This window comes from Mesitornis unicolor, unplaced genomic scaffold, assembly GCF_000695765.1.
Source record: "Mesitornis unicolor isolate BGI_N332 unplaced genomic scaffold, ASM69576v1 scaffold1186, whole genome shotgun sequence".
In the NCBI taxonomy this organism is placed as follows: Eukaryota; Metazoa; Chordata; class Aves; order Mesitornithiformes; family Mesitornithidae; genus Mesitornis; species Mesitornis unicolor.
Window position 1 is genome coordinate 50,834 of NW_010190029.1, and position 20,035 is coordinate 70,868.

The 20,035-nt window shown below is 38.3% G+C and overlaps 1 protein-coding gene across 6 annotated transcripts in view; it reads right to left on the reverse strand.

The window, feature by feature from the left end:
• Positions 1 to 1,196: 1,196 nt before the first annotated feature.
• LOC104542047 (cytoplasmic dynein 1 intermediate chain 2) overlaps positions 1,197 to 20,035 on the reverse strand; it is a 25,537-nt gene continuing 6,698 nt past the window's right edge. For 3 of the 6 annotated variants that reach the window (XM_010186241.1, XM_010186240.1, XM_010186242.1), the window contains exons 4-16: positions 17,443 to 17,502; positions 16,163 to 16,278; positions 9,716 to 9,805; positions 9,009 to 9,171; positions 8,816 to 8,915; positions 8,158 to 8,283; positions 7,097 to 7,243; positions 6,661 to 6,774; positions 6,159 to 6,292; positions 4,999 to 5,143; positions 3,797 to 3,937; positions 2,667 to 2,792; positions 1,546 to 1,966 (exon numbers count right to left, since the gene is read on the reverse strand). In XM_010186241.1, coding sequence (XP_010184543.1) covers positions 1,853 to 1,966; positions 2,667 to 2,792; positions 3,797 to 3,937; positions 4,999 to 5,143; positions 6,159 to 6,292; positions 6,661 to 6,774; positions 7,097 to 7,243; positions 8,158 to 8,283; positions 8,816 to 8,915; positions 9,009 to 9,171; positions 9,716 to 9,805; positions 16,163 to 16,278; positions 17,443 to 17,502 — 1,576 coding nt within the window. In that variant the 3' untranslated portion in view covers positions 1,546 to 1,852. Of the gene's footprint in view, positions 1,967 to 2,666; positions 2,793 to 3,796; positions 3,938 to 4,998; positions 5,144 to 6,158; positions 6,293 to 6,660; positions 6,775 to 7,096; positions 7,244 to 8,157; positions 8,284 to 8,815; positions 8,916 to 9,008; positions 9,172 to 9,715; positions 9,806 to 16,162; positions 16,279 to 17,442; positions 17,503 to 20,035 lie in introns of all 6 variants that reach the window. The other 3 variants (XM_010186244.1, XM_010186243.1, XM_010186245.1) reach the window with 2 other exon arrangements.

Here is a 20,035-nt window from a genome sequence, read left to right on the forward strand (position 1 = left end):
GATATTAAAAGTTTGAAATTACATAGAACTAATGCCGTATGACCCATGTGGTTACACCACAGTCCACTGAAAGGAAACCTTATCTACTCGATTCCTGAAAATACGAGTCTGAAAGAGATGTATTTTTAAATGAGAAGGGGCAATATCAGTAGAAAACAAAACAAAAACTCCAAGAAACCAAGCAAGACAACAGAAAATCCTGCTCATTAGGAATTCTTGTGCCTAAAGGGTGGAAATCACCACATCATGTGCCCGTTCTTTACACAGTTCACAAGTTTCTCAATGGTACAGATAACTGCTGGTGGAAGGTTGAGGAAAACACACAAGGTAAATGTCAACCTGAACAGCATGACTTTGTAGTGAAGAGAGGGGGAACTTGACAAGCCAACACCAATGGAAGCCCAAATAAATTTCACTTTCAAACCCACTGAGAAAGAGAACCTCCTGAGGGCAGAACTGCTTTTGCTGCTGCTATTGCTGCCTGTGTCTCCAAGAGCTGCTCAAAGAGAAATAGAAAAAAACCCTAGACCTTAAAACACAAACAGTGAAGAAACAGTAAGAATACTTCTGGACATAACGCTGATTAGACAGGAATATAAACTTATTTCCTACTTTTAATCATATAAAACAGCTCTTGTGGCAAGATAAGCTTGCAGCAGATTAAGAATACCAGAAACAAACTAGAGTCCTAAGTTTATATATTGACTTAGTGCCTGGTTAGCAGAAGTCAGAATATTTACTAAGAAGAAACCAAATCCTCCTCCCTCTAAAACACACACACCCACACCCCTCCACATCCCAAACCAGGCTTGATGGGAAATGTCTTAAGAAAAAATGTAACAGAAATTCCAACCATTCTGTTTCAAGCCATTGAGAGGTTTTGTTTCAATAAGAATGTTAAAAAGCAGTAAAAACATCTTCCTTTAAATTAATACAGAAAATTGGTAGGAAGGCTGTAGAGAACAGAATCCAAATCATTACACTATATAAGTTGAATCAAAAGCTGATTGCTTATCCTTTGGGAAAGACAAGTTTGACAACAGTAGCCTTTTTCCCTTTGGCTGACTGCCACAGCAGGAAGTGGAGGTTGGGGACAGAAAACTCTGTGATGTCTGTAGTAAAACGAGAGCAGCAGCTCCCAGGAACTTTCAGACTACTGAAGGGACACGGATTAGGGGTCAGGGCAGCTGACAACTGCTCATGTAATATTTATTTGTTAACCAGTCCCACCTTTTAATGCACCAATTCAAACAAAAGAACTTGGTATTAAATATGTATTTCATTAATTCAGGTCCAATTATCAAACAAGTTTGTAACTACGGACATTTTTATTCACATATATTACCCACTACCAGAGTCTGAGGCTTATCTATAGGTAAGCAGTGAAACTTACTTGGAACATAAACATGCATATCCATGGGTAATCTGAACAGTTTAAATTCAAGAACGCAGCAGAGATTTACTACCTACTGAAGGTTAGTGTGTGTACTATAGAAAGCTTAGTTTAAAAACAGAACTTTTACTTTTCAGAAATAGATATACTGTTACAAAGTGGAGATTTCAGAAGCCCAGCAGCAAATTTACACCAGGTTAGTGCTTCAGCAAAAGAAGTTCCTTGCAAAGGCAAAGTTAACTGTATTAAACGTTAAACAAATCCAAGAATGTGCTTGTAATTTATCTATAAAAAGTGACGCAAGATCTCATTTTCAGTGATCTTAATACATTTTTGAAGTCCACAGCTGAATCCATATATTCCTCCCTTAAGCTATTATTTGAACTGATACATGCTTATGCTGTGAAGATTTGCATCGCATCATTCACGAGCCTACCACTGCTGCCTGTTTGGAAAGCTCTACGCTGGTATGCGGGTTGCAGCTTCCTCTTCCGCGTCAGCTCTGTTCGCGTTTATTTCTGCCAGCGTTCGACCAAACCGAGTCCACTCATCGCTGCGAGGAACGGCAATTTGCTGTTGGCAAAGAGAACGTTACTGAAACCTACGGATAAATAAAAACTGAGCTCGTTTTGAACAGCAGAGTGCTTACGTAATGTTCAGAGGAGGTTCTGATAGAAAAGCTTACCTTAATTTAGTGTAACTCATTTCAAAGAGCCCGAACATTAAAAGCTCTCATTAATAAAAGCAGCAGAATTTGGGAACCCTGTATTTAAGTATGTAATGATACTATTTCAAGCTTGCATGATGCATCTGCAAAAGGGAACACTAATGCCATGTCCTCATGCAGCCAATCAGTTACGTACCACTGCAGTATGTGTACCTGCAACAGCAACAGCTTCCCCATAGGAACAAAGTCAAGGCTGCTTCACTGCAAAAGTTTTTGGTTGGTGCTTCTCAAGCTATGGTCAGAATTCACGCGTGGCACAATTGCAAAGATGATAAAACCTCTACAAACAAACCCACTGATTCTTTCACCTTATTTCACCTGCCCTATAATAATGTTTTCACTTTTTGATTGGCTGCCAGATGACACGCTAAAAAGTTATGCTGCAATATCTGAAATAGACACAAAATGGAGACATTCATTTGAAAATAAAAATTAACCTTGTTCTTCTAATCACAGGGGAGAAAAGTTAAAAGTAAGTCGCTAAATAAAAGCCAAAGAAACTTGGGTGTTTTGTAATGTACTTTGCACAGTATGTGGCATACGTACCTCTCCCACGTCATAGATAACGATTTGTCCCTCTGAATCACCCACAGCAATCTCTCTCCCAGAGTGAGTCCATCTCACACGGTTCAGAGCAGGATTGCCCTCCACAGTAATGCTTGCAGTTGGCACCTGCATACATTTTAAACACAGTGCTAAAAACACATGAGGATTCTGTAAGCTGTAGGTCACATTTACTCCCTCAGTGCTGTATCAGAAGAAGTGCCCGACATTTCAACCGGGGCAAAGCACGCAGATCTCAAAGACTCTCAGTGGCCTTAAGCTATCACTAGTGATATGAGCAAAACAACACATCTGCTGTCCCTTGGCCAAAGCACAAACATCCTCTGTCAAAAGCACATCTGCACTCTTGTCATGAGACAGGAGGCACAGACACGCGTTCGGTCAGACAGCAAGGAGGAGCCTGGGGATCTCAAGGAAGATTACGACAGAGGGCAGAGACAAAGTCAGCTGCTTTGGAGGGTCAAATCCTCTCCAAAGGCTAGAACTGGGTAATTCCAATTTGGAGCCACAGGCTGCCATATGCTCCTACAGAACTGCTCTTTCTTCTATACGCAGTTTTAAGAAGGTAAAACTTAAAGCATTGAATATCTGTCAGGTTTTTCCTCTCACCCATCTCCAAAAGGTTTACATCTTGGAAAAGGTTTATACTATAATTAAGTCTGTAACTCACACCAGAAAACCCAAACACTCAATTCTCTAAGCTTAGAAACAAATTACAGTTTCACTGCAGTATTGCTATGGCAGTAGGAACAACAGTGGTGCATGGGTAACAGGTTTGTTCACACTGTTAAGCTATAGGGTGTCAACATCGTACTGGGGGAGGTCTATAATCACTTTCACAACAAGGATCAGTGCTACACCAGCAAAGGTTTTCTACTCCTGTTACAGGTAAAACAATTTAATTACCACTGTTACTCATTTTAAGGAGCTATTTGAATTATAACCTTGCAATCAGAGAGTGATATCTATCAGGCAGAAACTACTGGAACTACCAACATTTAAGAGCAATGACAAAAAAAAACCAAACTAAGATGCTATGGTAAACTCTTGACTTTTAGCTGGACAAGTGTTTGTACACTTAAAAAAAAGAGCTGTTAATCTGCCTGCCTCACCTCAGTATCATTGTTGAGATTCCACAGGTCAAGCCTACCCATCCCATCCACACAGGCAAACAAAGCAGGGTGAGTTGGAGACCACATCACATCATAAACGTAATCCGAGTTGTCTTCAAAGGAGTAGAGAGGTTTGTTATTCTGAAAAGAGCAAACACAGCAATGCAACACCCAAATTCTGTACTTCAAAATTCTAAAAAATAACAAGTAAGGCAAAATACAGCACTTCTCAACAGCATTATCAGCAACAACTAAAAAGTGATCCGATGATTTTGACTTACTTTAAGAAACACCTCTGCAAAATGCAGACAAAAATGAATGCTATTATGAAAGGCCCGCTTCCCAAGCCTGCAGCCTTTGTTTGTTATTCTGAAAAGAGCAAACACAGCAATGCAACACTCAAATTCTGTACTTCAAAGTTCTAAAGATAACAAGTAAGGCAGAATACAGCACTTCTCAACAGCATTATCAGCAACAACTAAAAAGTGATCCGATGATTTTGACTTACTTTAAGAAACACCTCTGCAAAATGCAGACAAAAATGAATGCTATTATGAAAGGCACGCTTTCCAAGCCTGCAGCCTTTGGCTGGCTGCTACTATAAAACAATCAGTAGTGAGCCAATACTGCACGAGATTGTAAGTTTAATGAATTAAGAATCTTGTAAGTCAAGACAATGATAATTCAGTGACAGCACTTTGCACTGTTACTGGAAGATTCCAGTTCTGCTTCCTCTACTTTGCATTCCTCAGGGCATCAAACTAACAGACAGAGGTAATTCTGGCAAGGGGAATGATACATATGTCAACTGTGAGCCTCATGGAGCCCAACTGACATCAGTTTTGTTGCTCTCCCTTAGTCCTCCACAAAATTGTAGCAAAACATTTGCCTTATGCATAATATGAAGTAACTGATTTTACAACATGATTTACACTTGATTACATTGTAATTGCTGTTGATAATAAAGAGCAAAAGGATGAACACAATGGATCAGAAGTATGATGTACAATCTGACAGCAAAGCTTTATGTTGTTAATGACAGTTTTGTTCATCAGCTGTCTCCTCTTTGCAGCGCTGCTGCTAGAAACCTTGAGAGCCTCACACAATTTGACTTCAATTTACTGAAGTTTCTTAAGTAGCTTATATTACAGCACCACCTTGTGTCAAGGAAAGAAAACCACTGAACTATCTATTGAAGTTACCTTAGTCGTCCAAAGCTTGACTGTCCAGTCAAAAGAAGAGGTGACAAAAAGATGTGAGAAGTCCACAGGTCCAACTGCTGCGTGGCAATTGATACCTGTGATTGGTCCCTGGTGTCCTTCAAACATCTCACTGATTCCAGCTTTGCTGTTTCAGAATACATAACCAAGGTTAATTTAGCTGGAAATCATACATCTGCAGACAGAGGCAGCACTGAAATGCAGTTTAAATGTAGCCACAAGATTTTGCTGCTTTGTGTGGATGTTACCCCACTGTAAAAGGCTTCATCACAACAGGATCACAGAAGACCAGGTTTGAACATGGATCTTAACTTCAATGGCTATTTTCCGCTAACCTTAAGTGCCAACTCTACCACAGGGAGAAAAGACTCATTCAGCAGGTACCAGTCCACACATTTACCTGTGTTGTTATCCAAGCAATAGCTAAAAACTTCCACTCATACAAAGAACAAAATCCAGTCCTCAGGAATGAGCATAAAACTCCCACTGATTTAAGAGAAGTTGCATTTACCTTATGGACACGGGGTTCAGACATAAACCAGTAAAGATATACCCCTAATAGCCTCCTGTCAGGAGCGACGAAAAAGAAGGGGGGGAACAATGGGAAGGATGTTACACAAAAGTGATACAATTTTGGGTATTTTGGAACCACAAAGCTGTGCAGCAAGGGCGATGCGTATTTGAGATGAAACCTGGACACTCAATTATATTTAAGAAAGCAATTGATAAGATACAGTCAGACAATTTCAAAATGGACTGAACAGCAGGAGAAGAGCTACCCAATTTAAGATCTGTGCGTGATGGTACTGTACAATTATCTACAGATCCAATACAAAGTTTGGAATGTTCTGCCACCATTCAAATGTATGAAGCCATGGTGACCCATGCTGCCCTCATCAACACAAGCAGCTCCCGGTCACTCGAGGCAGCACAGCACCAATTCAAGACTCCAAATTCTTCTGTTCTTAATGAAGCTCTTACTTGGGAAGAAGCGTGCACTGGAATTCTTACACAGCTATTTCAAATTCCTTCAAGACAAAGGAGTAGATATGCACTATAAATAATTTTAGGTGTGTAAAGCATGCAGGGACTCATCCTTTCGCTATTTTTATTTCCTTTGAATAACTGAAGTCTGTATTCACCTGCCATGACGGCACGCAGTGTACACTGAGCCTTCTTCACTGCCGACGACAAAGTTGTTGACATCTCCAACAGGGAAGGACATGCAGGTAACAGCCACAGCCTTGGACTGTTTGTGAACCAGCTCCATGCTATCCTGTTGTGAAAAATATCAGCAATTTATTTAAAATTTTAAAACCTCCTATTGAGAAATCTGAATTACTTTGTAGATGTTAGTATTTCTTTTTTAAAATTTATTTTACTTGTGCAGGATTGGGCAGGAATAAGAAAGTTACTTCTAGTCAAAACTGTGCTCACCACCAACACAAGTGCAACACAAATACATAAAAGGATCGACAGTATTTGATTTCACAGGTGGGGAAATATTTTAGCAAACACTTATCAAGCTACCTTAAGGATAATTCTGTGTGTTGGGAAAATGTTTATTAATGCTTTTTAGATTCATGAAGTTTTTACAAAATGTTCATCTGGAGTAGACACTACACACACACAAAGTTCTCTTACCTGTGGTTGGGAAAGCATGTCCAGACTCCAAGAGCATATTTTCCCATCCGTTGAGATACTAATCAAGTTATGAGCATTCTGGGTCCCAACAACATTTACACAGTATACTGGGTGCTAAAAAATGTAAAATACTATCAGAAAACTGAATTTACAAGTAACATCCAATTCTGGTATAATGGACATACAGTAAAACGTACAACTGCACCACTTAACAAAGTTAAAAGATTGATCACAGTATGGTACAAAGAATACTCCCCTCTAAAACAAATACTTGTTCTTCTGACAGTTTGATATTTATGAATAGCCCAGTTCTTCACTGATAGCATTGGCAAAATATGGACTTAGAGCATTATCAATCAAGTGCAGTGGACAGAGTTTCCTAGAGGTTAAATACATCTCAACGGGGAACAGTCCTTGAAGATATTTCACCCCCTACCGTGTGAGCAGCAGCGGAAAGTGGAGTTCTCTGCACTGGGGTTCTCTTATTGCTCCGATTATCCCACAGCACTATTTGGCCTGAGTATGTGCCACCAACCACCAGATTGGGATGAAATTTTGCAAATGTAGCTGACATCACTGCTGACTGAAAGGAAAAAACAATGACAAAACACAAAAACCCTATCATTTCAGGATGCTATGTCTAAAAGTAAAGAAAATGTGACCAAATACCAGAGTCAGAATACTGAATAAATCTAAGCAAATTTCACTGTCCAACTACTTAACAATTCACAAACCCTTTGTGAATTCCCAACAGTATTTTAGTTTTGATTTGTATGCATAAAACGAAGGTTTCCTCCTTTCTTTCACATGTATACCTTTGTCTCCCTCCCAGCACAGTTTGCTAGCAAGGGAAGGCCCAGTAACGCACAAGATTTTAGTAAAGTTTTGCCCCATTCTGTGGTCGTTTTCTTAAAGAATGTGCAAATCCTTTTTGATACAATAAAGTTATTTTTGCAATTTGGGCTTTGACAATAATCTGACAATTAAATCAAAATGTGATTCCACGGTGTAATTTTTCAGAATTATGGCATTTTGAAAATAAAGTGGTTATCCCAGGCCTGGCATAACGGATGAGATTTGCTGTCTTTACCTTTCAGAAAACGACTAGAAAACCTCCACTGGTCTTTTGCTTGATGTACGTATTTCTAGTTTTCATCCTTGCTCTATCTCCTCAGGCCATCTTAACTTTATTCAGTAAGCTCAGCTTTAGTAGTGTACAATCCCACTCAGTCCCTGTATATACAAACTTTGTGGCTCAACCATTACACAAGAAGTCGGGTTTCCTTGTTTTTAAATCTCAGACAAGACCAATGTCAGAAACTCTGCAACAGAATAACGTTTCTAGACCGAAATCTCTAGCTATCAACATCTGTTTGCCAATACATGCGGTTAAAGCAAATGCCAGCCCAGTGAAATCATTATGTTGACAAGCATAAGGAAGGTACTCGTCCAAGTTCATCAACGTAAAATCTTTAGCCTCCCAAGACAGAGCAGTACCTGGCAGTGAAAGACATACTCCGGGGTAGTTTTCTTATACTTCATATTCCACACAAGGGCCACCCCATCGGGCTCATGAGGTGCATCCTCATTGTTGTTGTACGAGGCTACGAGTAATTCTGGGTACTGTACAAGTGAAAAAGACTCAGAGTAAACCAGATGACTGGCTAACGGTCCAGACAATCCTAGAGTCTTTGTTTTCTTTTGCCAGAACAGAGTTAAAAAAATCCACCAACAAACAAAAGCCACCCTTCATTATAAATAAAAAACTGTCGATTAAAACTGCAATTGTTTCAAATTTAGCTCATAAACCAGCATTAACAGTCTCATTCTTTCACTGCAACTTGCTTGAAATGTAAAAATCAGTAGTTTTAAGTGAGCTTTTCTTAGTGAAGCTAACAGTTACTTCTATAAAGTAGTCCATAAACCAGAAACAAGTATGCCAAAGACTTTCTTCATAATACAAAACTGTTGCTGCTTTTCACAAGAGATTAACAGCTCTGATTACTCTTTGCAAAGTATGGAGCATGAAGGAACACATTTGGAATACAGCCTGTGTCAACTGTACTTAGAGAAGTGGATAGAACAGAAGAATTGACAAAGATGGACATTTACTGGACAAAGAAGGTATTTACTTAATGGAAACATTAGTTTTTACCTGAGACGACCAGTCCAAACAACTGACAACACGATGCTTTGACCAACGTTCATCAAAAAACTGCCTATTTAAGGACAATTTTGCTCCTGCTTGAATCTCTCTATATAAAGGCAATTAGCAGATATTAATCTTAGATCACTGTTCAATTACAAACATTGCACATTCACAGTAAATTAATCAACGTTCACGTTACCCTTCTTTGTCTTCTAAGTCTCTTCCACTGTAGTCAAAGAAGATGTTGATTTGCTCAGAAAGGGCTCTTTCGACAATCCTCGTGGAGTGGTCGAAGAAACTTAAAAATTCTTCAGAATGAAGAATTTGCTGTTTTTCCTCTTCTGTAAGTTCATGAGGGGCAGCTGGAAAAGAATTACACGCACGTTCTGTGGACTGCATGCTTTCAGCAGTTCTTTCCAAGAAAGAAAACCAGAGTATTTAGCACGAAGTTGGAAAACTTGTTTCCCATCATCCATAGATTTTAAATACATGTTTACATTTTATGTTTTGCTAGCTTATTTTTAAAATGTCAATCAAATCAATTTCGACTTAATGAAAAGAAATCATCCATGGATTTTTAAATACATTTTTACATTTTATGTTTTGCTAGCTTATTTTTAAAACGTCAATCAAATCAATTTCGACTTAATGAAAAGAAGTTAAACATTTATTGATGCCTTTCTTTACAGCACAGAATGTCTCGCGGTGAACTGTACCTTCTTCCTCCTCCTCTTTTTTTAATGTCTTTTCTTCCTCAGGTTCAACTAAGGGTTTTGGTGCAACCACATCATCTTCATCTTCCTCATCTAAGGAGAACCATTATGGTGAGACTGTCAATGTTTTAAAAGAGGAACAGTAGTTAAACATTCATTGATGCCTTTCTTTACAGCACAGAATGAACTGTACCTTCTTCCTCCTCCTCTTTTTTTAATGTCTTTTCTTCCTCAGGTTCAACTAAGGGTTTTGGTGCAACCACATCATCTTCATCTTCCTCATCTAAGGAGAAACATTATGGTGAGACTGTCAATGTTTTAAAAGAGGAACAGTAGCATTCCAGGTGACTGACGAATAATGGAAAATGGTATCATTTAGATCAAAATGGTTATATTTGTAAAATGTAGCACCCAGGATAACATTATCTCAAACCAAAAGACCATTGTAACACCGTCTACACCTGGATTTTAGTTGCACTAAATTATGTAGTTGTATAACCTGAAATAAGACGTGTAAGAAATCGTAAAGGATCCAAAGTGGAAACCTCTCTTACAAGCATTTATGCTTCCCCACTAAACCATGTGGTGGATGCACGTTCTGTGTAACATACTGACACATTAATGCTGCAGAATAAAGAAAAATCAAATGTCTAAAGTAGTCTGCAGAGCAGCTGCTTACTTGTGATCTGAAACCATCAGAGTCTAATGGGTCTTTACGTGGCATGAAGATGGCTTACATTAGCTTTCAGGTTGCTATTCTGAGAGGCAAATCTTGCTCAAGATAATAGCAGGGAGATTACATTTTTTCTGTCATTTTAAATGCAACTCTCATTATCTGTATCATGTTTGGCAATGAGAACTTTACAGCAAAATGTGTTTTCCCTAATTGCAATGGATAACAGAAAATGTTAACGTTCAGGAACACTGACAAGGTTTACAGCACTTTCTGCATTTCTGCATTTTATTATTTGAATACTGTAAACCAGAAAATAACTTGAAATGACTTAGTGTTACGGAATATGCATTTCCTGGCTTTTCTTCATCCACTTTCTAGAATAAGCTTCTGAAGATTATTTTTATTGGTTAAACAGCCATGTCATCTGTTGATAAGGGAGCGGTAGCAGGAGCCTGCTGCATGCCTCATCACCAGTAATGAGAAATTCAACAGCGTTTGACTTGTTTGTAGCAGCCATCTCCCTGACCCACGTTCAGAGTTACCCAACAACAACAACAGCAAAAAGTAAAGAATAAAATCCACATGTACGCACACAAAAAAGGAGAAAGGGAAAAAAAGAAAGAGGGTGGTGAAGGGATGGGAAGCAGCTGCCAAGCCATGGTCCCAGCAGCCAGGCCAGCTGACTAGATAGCAACAACCAGATGGTACTGCTAGAATTGTCTCTCTGCTATGAGGTGGCAATGGGATGGCACAGCATTTTTCTGCCTGACTGCTTCCAATCATGTCTTTCCCCAATGGCAAGCCTGTGCAATTACCAGCACTCCAGGAGGTCTACAGACAAGCCTTTAGCCTGCAAACAAAATACAGCTTGTAGGCCATACCAGCTGCCAAACCACACACATAGTGATAGGTTTAAAGAGGTCTGAAAATCTTTCTAACTCCATAGTACAGGCAATAAAAATATAACCGTACCTGCAGGAAAGCAAGCTTTAAATGACACTGTATAATGCACACAATAATACAAACTCCAACTTAATCAAAATGATAATGACGTATGCCAATCGTACATTACTCGAAATTGAGCGATTTTTACGTTCTGACAAGTTTACAGAACTAGGATAAATGGCATGAATGATTTCAATATATGCTCATACTTTTGAACCAAATGGTGAAGGTTAAAATCTTTCCTTTCAAGGGCCTCAATCAGCCACAAAGGAAAACAGTAATCACTGTCTTTTCAGCCAGCCCAACCGCATTTGTCAGCCCTTTCTCCGTCAATGCAGCCAGAGCAATCAACCTGCCAAACATTCAGAATGGAAAAACAATCTGAAAATACAGGGTATAATGCACCTGCCAGTGAAAATGGCCATTTCAAGAAAAGCTAGTGATCTCAGTGACCCTGCTGAGGAGGCGGTGGTGCAAAGGGGAAAGAACGCGTAAAAGAATTCTTAGTGATCTCCACTCTCTTGCACATTGACACTTCCTTACAAAGCATGCCAATTACAGCTTTTGTGCTACTTAAAAAAAATGAAAGCTTTTTTGGGCAAAATAATCACTCAGAAACAGAAAGACACTGCTCCTTTTTAGATGGATCCTCATGTACAGCGGACTGGTAATCTGAAAACTGTATAACTTGTGGCAATTGTAAAGAACAGAATTCTTCGTATCAAATCACTACGGGGTGAACATTGATTAATTAAAAAATGCAATATGAGTTAACACACATGGTTTTGAGAACAACAAATGCAGGACCACATATTCACATTACAGGCAGTTGGATTAGAAACCCCCTCTTGTTCGCCCTGCCAATCAATCCTGCGGATTTAAATGATGCCTTCAAATTTAGAAATTTGGGTTTGGGTCACCCTGGGTACATTATTCCAGCTCTGAAAGTCCCAAATTAGAAATTTCAGCCCAACCCCCCATTAGTCATACTACTCTGATTCTAAGTACCATTTTCAGTGACAGGAGTCAAATTCCTGTCAGCTGCAGATGGTCAACCCCTTAGTGCTAACTGACCTTCTAATCTACATATTTTATTCAAAAGATCATATAGTTGATTGCTCCTGCCTTTTAATGTTTGAAACATAAATGGCATATATTATACAGAGATCTAAATTCCTTCGTAGTACTTTCACTGCGTACAGCCAGCTGATATTACTGCATTTAAATGCAGGATACAGCACTTGTTTTAATATTCTCGAAGTATCAGACTTGAAATGGAACATGTCATCTCACTGTGACTTATCTGTAACCACATGCATCTAAAACCTCTCCAAAGAAAAGTCACATGCAAACTCTCTCACTAACGGATCTGGGGGGCGAAAAAAAACCCCCAAGCAACACAAAGCAAAAGAACCCCACATATACGAGTTCTTGACCTCATTATCCAAAACTAGGATGCTTTCTCACAGAAGTTTACAATCAAAAGAGGCAGCATGAAGCTGCAGGACAGCAAAAGAGATAAGAATTCTAGGTTTAAATTACTCCTTCTGTCTCTACTTAATCTTGACTTTATTAAATAACAGGCCAGGTGCTGGTATCTGCAAGGACTTGGCACAACAATGACATATTCCCCATAAAACACTGGAAGATTGGACATTCTGTTGCTGAACAAGTTCCACAGCTGCTAAGTCAAGAGCCATAACGCAGCGCTGTACTGCGTTTATTTCAAGTCAGCTACGTAAAGTTGGAAACTTTAAAGGCACTGCCTAACTTCATTCTCCTTATTCATTATTGACTGTACCCACTGGTATTTTACACCACTTCAATTGTCAGTACACCAAATACAATTCTGCATTTTAAAAAAGGCTGCTAAGACTTAGAAAAGTCAGGGCCATGAGGACAGGAAATGGGACTATGTCACATCACCATATTGATGAATATTCATTATAATATCCTAAAGGATTAACTCCATGTTATTTCTGACATAAGAACGGGGGATCTAAGGTTTCAAACAGAATCACAGAATCACAAACTCAGCAGCAAAGACTGCATAAAAATAGTGACTACTTTAACAGTGACAAATTTCTTGTCAGTGGATGCAGAAAACAGGTTTAATGAACCACTTGAATTTTTACTTTGACTTACCATCAAAATTGTGATGCAAGACAGAAAGAAAAGCAGTGCTGTAAATTAGGCTGCACCTAGCAATAACACTAGAGACTGAAGTTCCAGTTGTATGAGTAATCTGTTGCTGCAGAGTAGGTTAATCAAAGTTAAATCATCTGTGAAATGGGTGGCTTTTGTTAAGCTGAATGTCTTGATACCAAGTTTTTCCATCTGTATTTCACTGTAGATTTAAGGCATGTACAGGATAATACATCAATATGCAAGGACCCACTATATCTTTTGAAAATATTAAAATGTCAAAATGCTACCTTCACTGTAACAGCATCCAAGAAGCCAATCCTATACACCAAATTGTTATTACTCTGCTAAAGTCAGAATTAAAAGGACAAAAACGCTTAATAATTCCATTCTGTGTCTTGGAGACTTTACCAGACAATAATTCCTCAAAGAGTAGAGCTAATACAATAATACTGTCTGCAGTCATGGCTGCATATGCACAATACTGTACAGCAGCACTAAATAACAAGTATCCTGTTAGCCCAGAAAAAGCCTTAATTATGACAGTCGAGCAGAATCATGTTCCTCTATATGCCTATCTTTCTTTGAATTAACTACTTCAAGGGCTCGTAACACACCTTTATTGGGTACACTGGTGACTTATTTCTTTGCATGTGAATTTGAACAATGTTAGCAAATCACAAAGGAAGAGATCAAATAGTATGGTAGAGGGCAGTGCAGCGAGAAGTACAATGACTGCAATACTCTGCATGGTGGTCAACATGGAGCCTGCAGAACATTAAGACATCGGAACTGCATCTCTGCTGCTGAAACTGCTTCTGCTGCCTGCTAGAAAGGAACAAGTGTATGAAGGGAACACAATTTCAAATGCATTTTCATATAGTAGGTGTGAAAATCTGCTGCTTGACAGAGCATGCCAAATAGAGGCTAAATAACAGCCCTAACAACCAGTTGACCACACCAACTAAAAACCATACCCACCAAAACTGGACAACGAGAGAAGCAGGCAGCAGTGTTATACACAGCACCACGGGAAGTGAGAAGTGGATTGAAGACAGCGGAAAAGGAAACAGCAGAACAAGGATGCTGGGGAACGGAGCAGCCTAAACACAGGATTTTTCATGTACTGCAGTAAAATATCTGAAGTTGTGAGAACTGCTAGCACACTGAATACCTCCACCTCCTAAGAAACCCGTCACATTTCAAAATTAAGAGCTGGGCATTTTATAAGAAAGTATGAACACTGGAGCTAACCCAGCTGAGTCGCAACTTGCTACTGTACAAGGGAGCTACTGAAGATGACTTGTATCTGTAAATTCAGTCGCAAGCTCAACTTTCAAGTGTACTTTGTAAGATTATCTTTAGTTTACAGTGAAGTCAATAAAATAAAAACCTCTCAGACTGTGAGAAGCAGCAAGAAATTAAAATTAGACACATTTTATCTAACTGCACTCTGAAAATACAGCATATTTCTTTTATCAGTTGTTTTAAAGACTTCAAAATTTTCTTCCCATAATCAAAGTCTCTAACCTACTGATGCTCTTTTTTTTGGAGCTTTTAGAAAGAAAAAGGTACGGGCATGGGAGAAAGGAAAGGAGAAAAACCAAAACACCAATCTGTGCAGGGATACAGATAAAATGAAGAGTGGAAAAGCAAAGCAAATCCTCTGTTGTTCTGGCTTACCAAATAACAGAGTTTGAAAGACGTGGTTTGTGTTCTGAAGACACAGCGCTCCCTTATACTGGATACCCAGGGACAGGGGAGGAAACTTCTCAACACAAAGTATTGTTGCAATTTACTTCCTTTCTTTTCCCTCATGTTTCTCCCCCCACTTAATCTCATTTCCAGTGTCATTTGCATCTAGTTAACTTGTCGAAGTGACTTCAAAAGACACTCTAGTCAAGAGCAGCACACTGATGTCGACTGGAGCAACAACATTTGCATCACTTGTATTACACTTTACACTGTATCATCTGTATTACACGTTCAGGTAAATTATACAGTTTCTGGAAATGCCAGCATAAGATTTCAGTTGAGAGTTCTCTCTTCATGCTTTACAAGTGCATTTATTTCCTTGCATAAACACCCAAAAATTCACATACCAAGAGAGAAGGAAAATGGAAAATTACAAATGTAGAATCAGGTCCTAAAATTGCTAGCAAAGACACACACTCAAAGTCAGCCGCATTCAAGATTCTGTTGCAGAACTACATACAAACGAGGTCAAGATTAGTGTTTTCATTTACAGCTAAATTTGAGTACTTCAACGTTGAGAAGTAAATTTATTAGCCAACTATGGTTTTTTTGGAAAAATTTCTTATCTGAAAAGCAAACAAGTCATGACTAAAGGGCAGCATACGTTCAGTTGCCGAGAACAGAAACTGCATGGGTTAGTAAAGAATACATTGGTTCCTCCTTTTAGAAATCAATGTATAAGCTCCAAGTATGAAAACTCAAATTCTTAAGAAGTGTGAGGGGGTTAACTGCCAAGTCTGTTGTAAGGATACACAGCCTTCAAGTAAGCTGTTTGTGGATTCTTAAGTATCATAAATGCAAGATATATCCCACTTTTATTTATCACTTGTCAGCTAATTAAGGAACTCGGTGTCTAATCTGAGTATCTACTAAAAGTGAGAAAATACCATGTATTAGTAACAAGAATAACATCAAACGAGGTGCAGAATGACAGTAACACTCTTAAGTAAGAGCTGTACGAGTTAAATAATTGAATTTAGATCAATTATCTCATACATCAACATTCATTCTACCTTACCAAGTTTCGAGATCACAAATACTGGTTCTAATTCAGTCAGTCATCATTATTACAATAAAATAAAGAAAAACAACTTAGGTAGTAATAAGTTAAATATTCACCTTCCTTTGGCTGAGTCATAACAGGTGTTTGCGTCTCCTTCGTGTACGTAACAATTTCTCGAGGAGGAAAGTCAACTTGTGTAATTTTGGCCATTCCAAGTTTAACAGGTCCACGCCTAAGTAAAATTAACAGAGAAATCAGAAAAACTTCATTTAACTTCATTAACTCAGTGGAAACATAACTCTGAAGAAGTCCCACGATTATGACTAATATTTTATTATCATTATTATTTTAAATGAGCAGCTATTTATACATCTGCGGCAAAACGAAAGGTACGCAAATATAAAAAAGAGCTGGATTACGGGATATAATTTTGAAGTTTTGCTCTTTGTGGTCGACTAGGGTACTGCTCCATAGGTGATGTATCCCTGTTTTCAGTACAACAGGTCTGCTCGCGAGTCGTGTTTGCACAGAAATGGTGCTAGGATTTTAAAGCTTAAGGAACAGCTTAGTTATTCTGAAGGAAAAAGCATTTTCCAATCCTTTTACCTTTGCTGCCCTTTTTTGTCTACCTCTAAGATACTATTTAGAATGCAGAACTGTAAATCTAATCTGAAACTCGCACACTGACAAGTGATTTATCTGTAATATATTACTGCAGAATATGATACTGAAAACCACTGAGCTTTCTGCCTTCAGCTCATGGAAGATCCTCTCATCGCAGACATAGCTAGTATTGAACTACAAGGCAGAATGTACTTCCAAAAACCACATAACATTAATTCAGTCATTGTAACTTCCTATAAAGGCTAGTTTCAGTATGTACGGTAGTAATAACAACAATTTGCCTACATCAAATTTAGTTTCTTATTATCCCCCTTCTCCTAAGATAAAAGCGAAATAAAAAGAGCAGTCCCTTCTGAAAGGTTTAGGTGGTCAGAATCGTAATTCTTACAGCATGATAGGTTTTAGTAAGTGCTTATAATAAGCTACAGCTTCTATAAATATACAGAAAAGTCACTCTGTTTAAAAACACTCCGTTTTAAAAGTTATCTTAAGATTTTCATTTTAATGAAATTACTTTTTAAAGTTTACATTTTGCCAAAGAAAGACTCAAAGAAAAACCATAAATAAGTTTTGTTATTAGAGATAAACAAGTATATTAAATAATGTAAAATTTCCCATTGCAAGCAAAGCGCACTAAGTCTAGGGACAGTGAATGTCTGTTACTCACAGAACAGGAATTAACAATTACTTTAAGTCTTAAAGAAAAAATAAACTCTTATGCTTATTATCCATAAGTACATGAAAGAGGGAATATAAGAAATCTATGCAATACCCCAGATCGGAATCAGAGTGGAGCTGAAGAACTGATGGATCAGTATCCCAATGCAGCGTCCTGGTACCCCAGGTTGAACAATCATGCAGCATTAGCAAAAAAGGTCAGAGATTAGTGAAGCAAATACACACTATGAAATGCTAGAGTTACAGCAAGCTTACAGTTATTTCATTGTTCACAAGAAACAAAGCAATGTAACATCAGTTAAGGGAAACTCAGCAACCATTCAGTGCGATAATACATGCAGTACACACACAAGTTAAAAGGCAAACAGAATCCAGAGCTATTAGAAGAGAATTAAATTACTTTAAAGATTGAAAGTTAAAGATCTGCAAACAAATGTAGCCTTTATGAGGGAAATAAAAATATTTTTAAAAAACTTCAAATTCCTTTTGAAATCTGTTCAGATTTGTTCGTGTCATATGAAGACAGATTTGTTAACGTGATGCAGTCTTGCCCAGAGCAGTAAATCTGTGGAGGAAACCATCATAACGGTGAAGGAAATGAGTCAACACATAAGCCTTTTGGTAGAGGGGCAAAAATGCATTTCCACAGGGACAGAGAACTGCTAGAGTTTCCAAGATGTGACATTGCAGTAATTACGGGTTAAGCACTGCCTTGGGCTTATAAGTGTCATCTGATGTAGAGCCAACTCCATTTAAGATATTTAAATCTCTTAGAAATAGTGGGCTTTATATTAATAACACATTTCAAAGTCATGTGGAATAATGACCAGAATAGATCAATTTCAAATCACTTTTGTATCTGAAGAAATATGAAGGCGGAAATAAATCTTCTCCCTCCCTTCACTTTTGCCCTTCGTGCCTTCTCCACAAATTTTCATTTAGCCGACTGCCTGCCATCAGGCTTCAGCAGAATTGTAAAGAAAGCTTCTAAAAGAGAGATTAACAGATGAACATGCACTGTTTTTCTGAAATTCTTATATGTGAGTATATATTTTTTAAAAGACACATTTTATAACAAATAAAAAATTTAATACATAATGCTAAGTCAATAAAAGGTATTTTTCCATTTCCATTCCACAAATGGTAATGTTCTTATAAACCAGATGCAGAATTCCTAAAGGTAAAGTTGATCTCAAAAATGTACAGGCAACGCCATAAAAACTCATCAATATGAGTGCGTCATGCACGTCTTTGCTCTTGTATGCATTAGAAGAATAATTGATTATAGCTTAATTAAGAATTACAGATCCACTGTTTTCATACTTAGCAAGTCAATCCACATAACCACTATAGCCTACAAAGAAATAGCTTAATAGCTAAATCTCTAAAACCTTTCCATATCTTTTGTGCATTAGAAAATACACAATTTTACCATAAAGTAAATATTTTGAGTATACTTATTCTTTAGGTCTATGCTATTTTTTCTTGACCAAATAGATTTAAGCTTGGAGTTTAATTCGGTGACTGAGACTTCAAGTTAGCTATTGCTCATATGAAAGCAAAGAAGAGAAAAAAGAAAAGAGATGAGAGGGGAAGGGCAAAGAAGAAGAAGGGAAGAAGGGCAAAGAAGATTGGGAAAGTTCAGGGATGAGAAAAGAAGGCAGGGCAAGAGAGAGCAAGGGAAAAGGACGGTGAAGGGCAGGGCAAAAAAGGGAAGGGCAGGGGAGGTCGGGGATGGGAGGGCAAGGGAAACGGTTAAAAAAGGGTAAGTGAGGGCAAAGAAGGGTAGGGATGAAAGGGCAGGGGACAAGAAGGTCAGGGAAGGTCCAGGGAGAGTCCAGGGATAGGAAAAGAAGGTCGGCAAAAGTTGGGGAAGGTCCAGAGATGGGAAAAGAAGGTTAGGGAAGGTCGGAAAAAGTTGGGGATGGGAAAAGAGTCAGGAACAGGCAAGGAACGGAAAACCACCACTACCAACCCAGCCTTCAAGGTGCTTTCTGTAAAAGGTGACATCTACAGATCCGAACGCGGCATCACCACAATACTTGTCAACCATTTCTCCCCTTTTTCAATCCCACTTGAGACAAACCTGCGAAAAGGGCTATGAATTTAAAAGATTACAACTTCTGTGGCCTGCTTAAGACCTAGCCTTTTCTCAGGTTGCTTTCTTGCTTTTAAATCATTCCTTTAACTTACAGCAGCTGCTTCAGTGCAACTGGGATAGTCTGCCTTTTAAAATACTTCAAGTCAACAAGCAGTACAGGATACGCAGCTAAATCTTTCTCAAATATTTTAAAATAAAGGTAACATTATGAGATGAAATTCACCTATTATATGTGTACTAAAATGATGTAAAAAAACCTATTCCTTTTGCTTACCAGGTGTTTGTTATGCCTTCAGTTTAATTTATTGATCTACAGACTTCAGTGAACATAAGTTCCTATTCTTCCACGTATGGCCAAACTTTTCTGTATCCGGGCACATTCTTAACATTTCCTGTGTCTCTGAAAAGCATTGTCTGCATTTAAACTAATTCTGTGAAGCATCTACCTAACCTTAAAGTAAACCAACTGTACTAATTGCCAGTTCTGAATTGATGCTATTAACTGAGGAAAGAGAAAGAACAGTGTCAAACTGGGAATCAAAACTCCTTACTGATGAAAATAAAGCAAGACAAATGCAAGTAACAG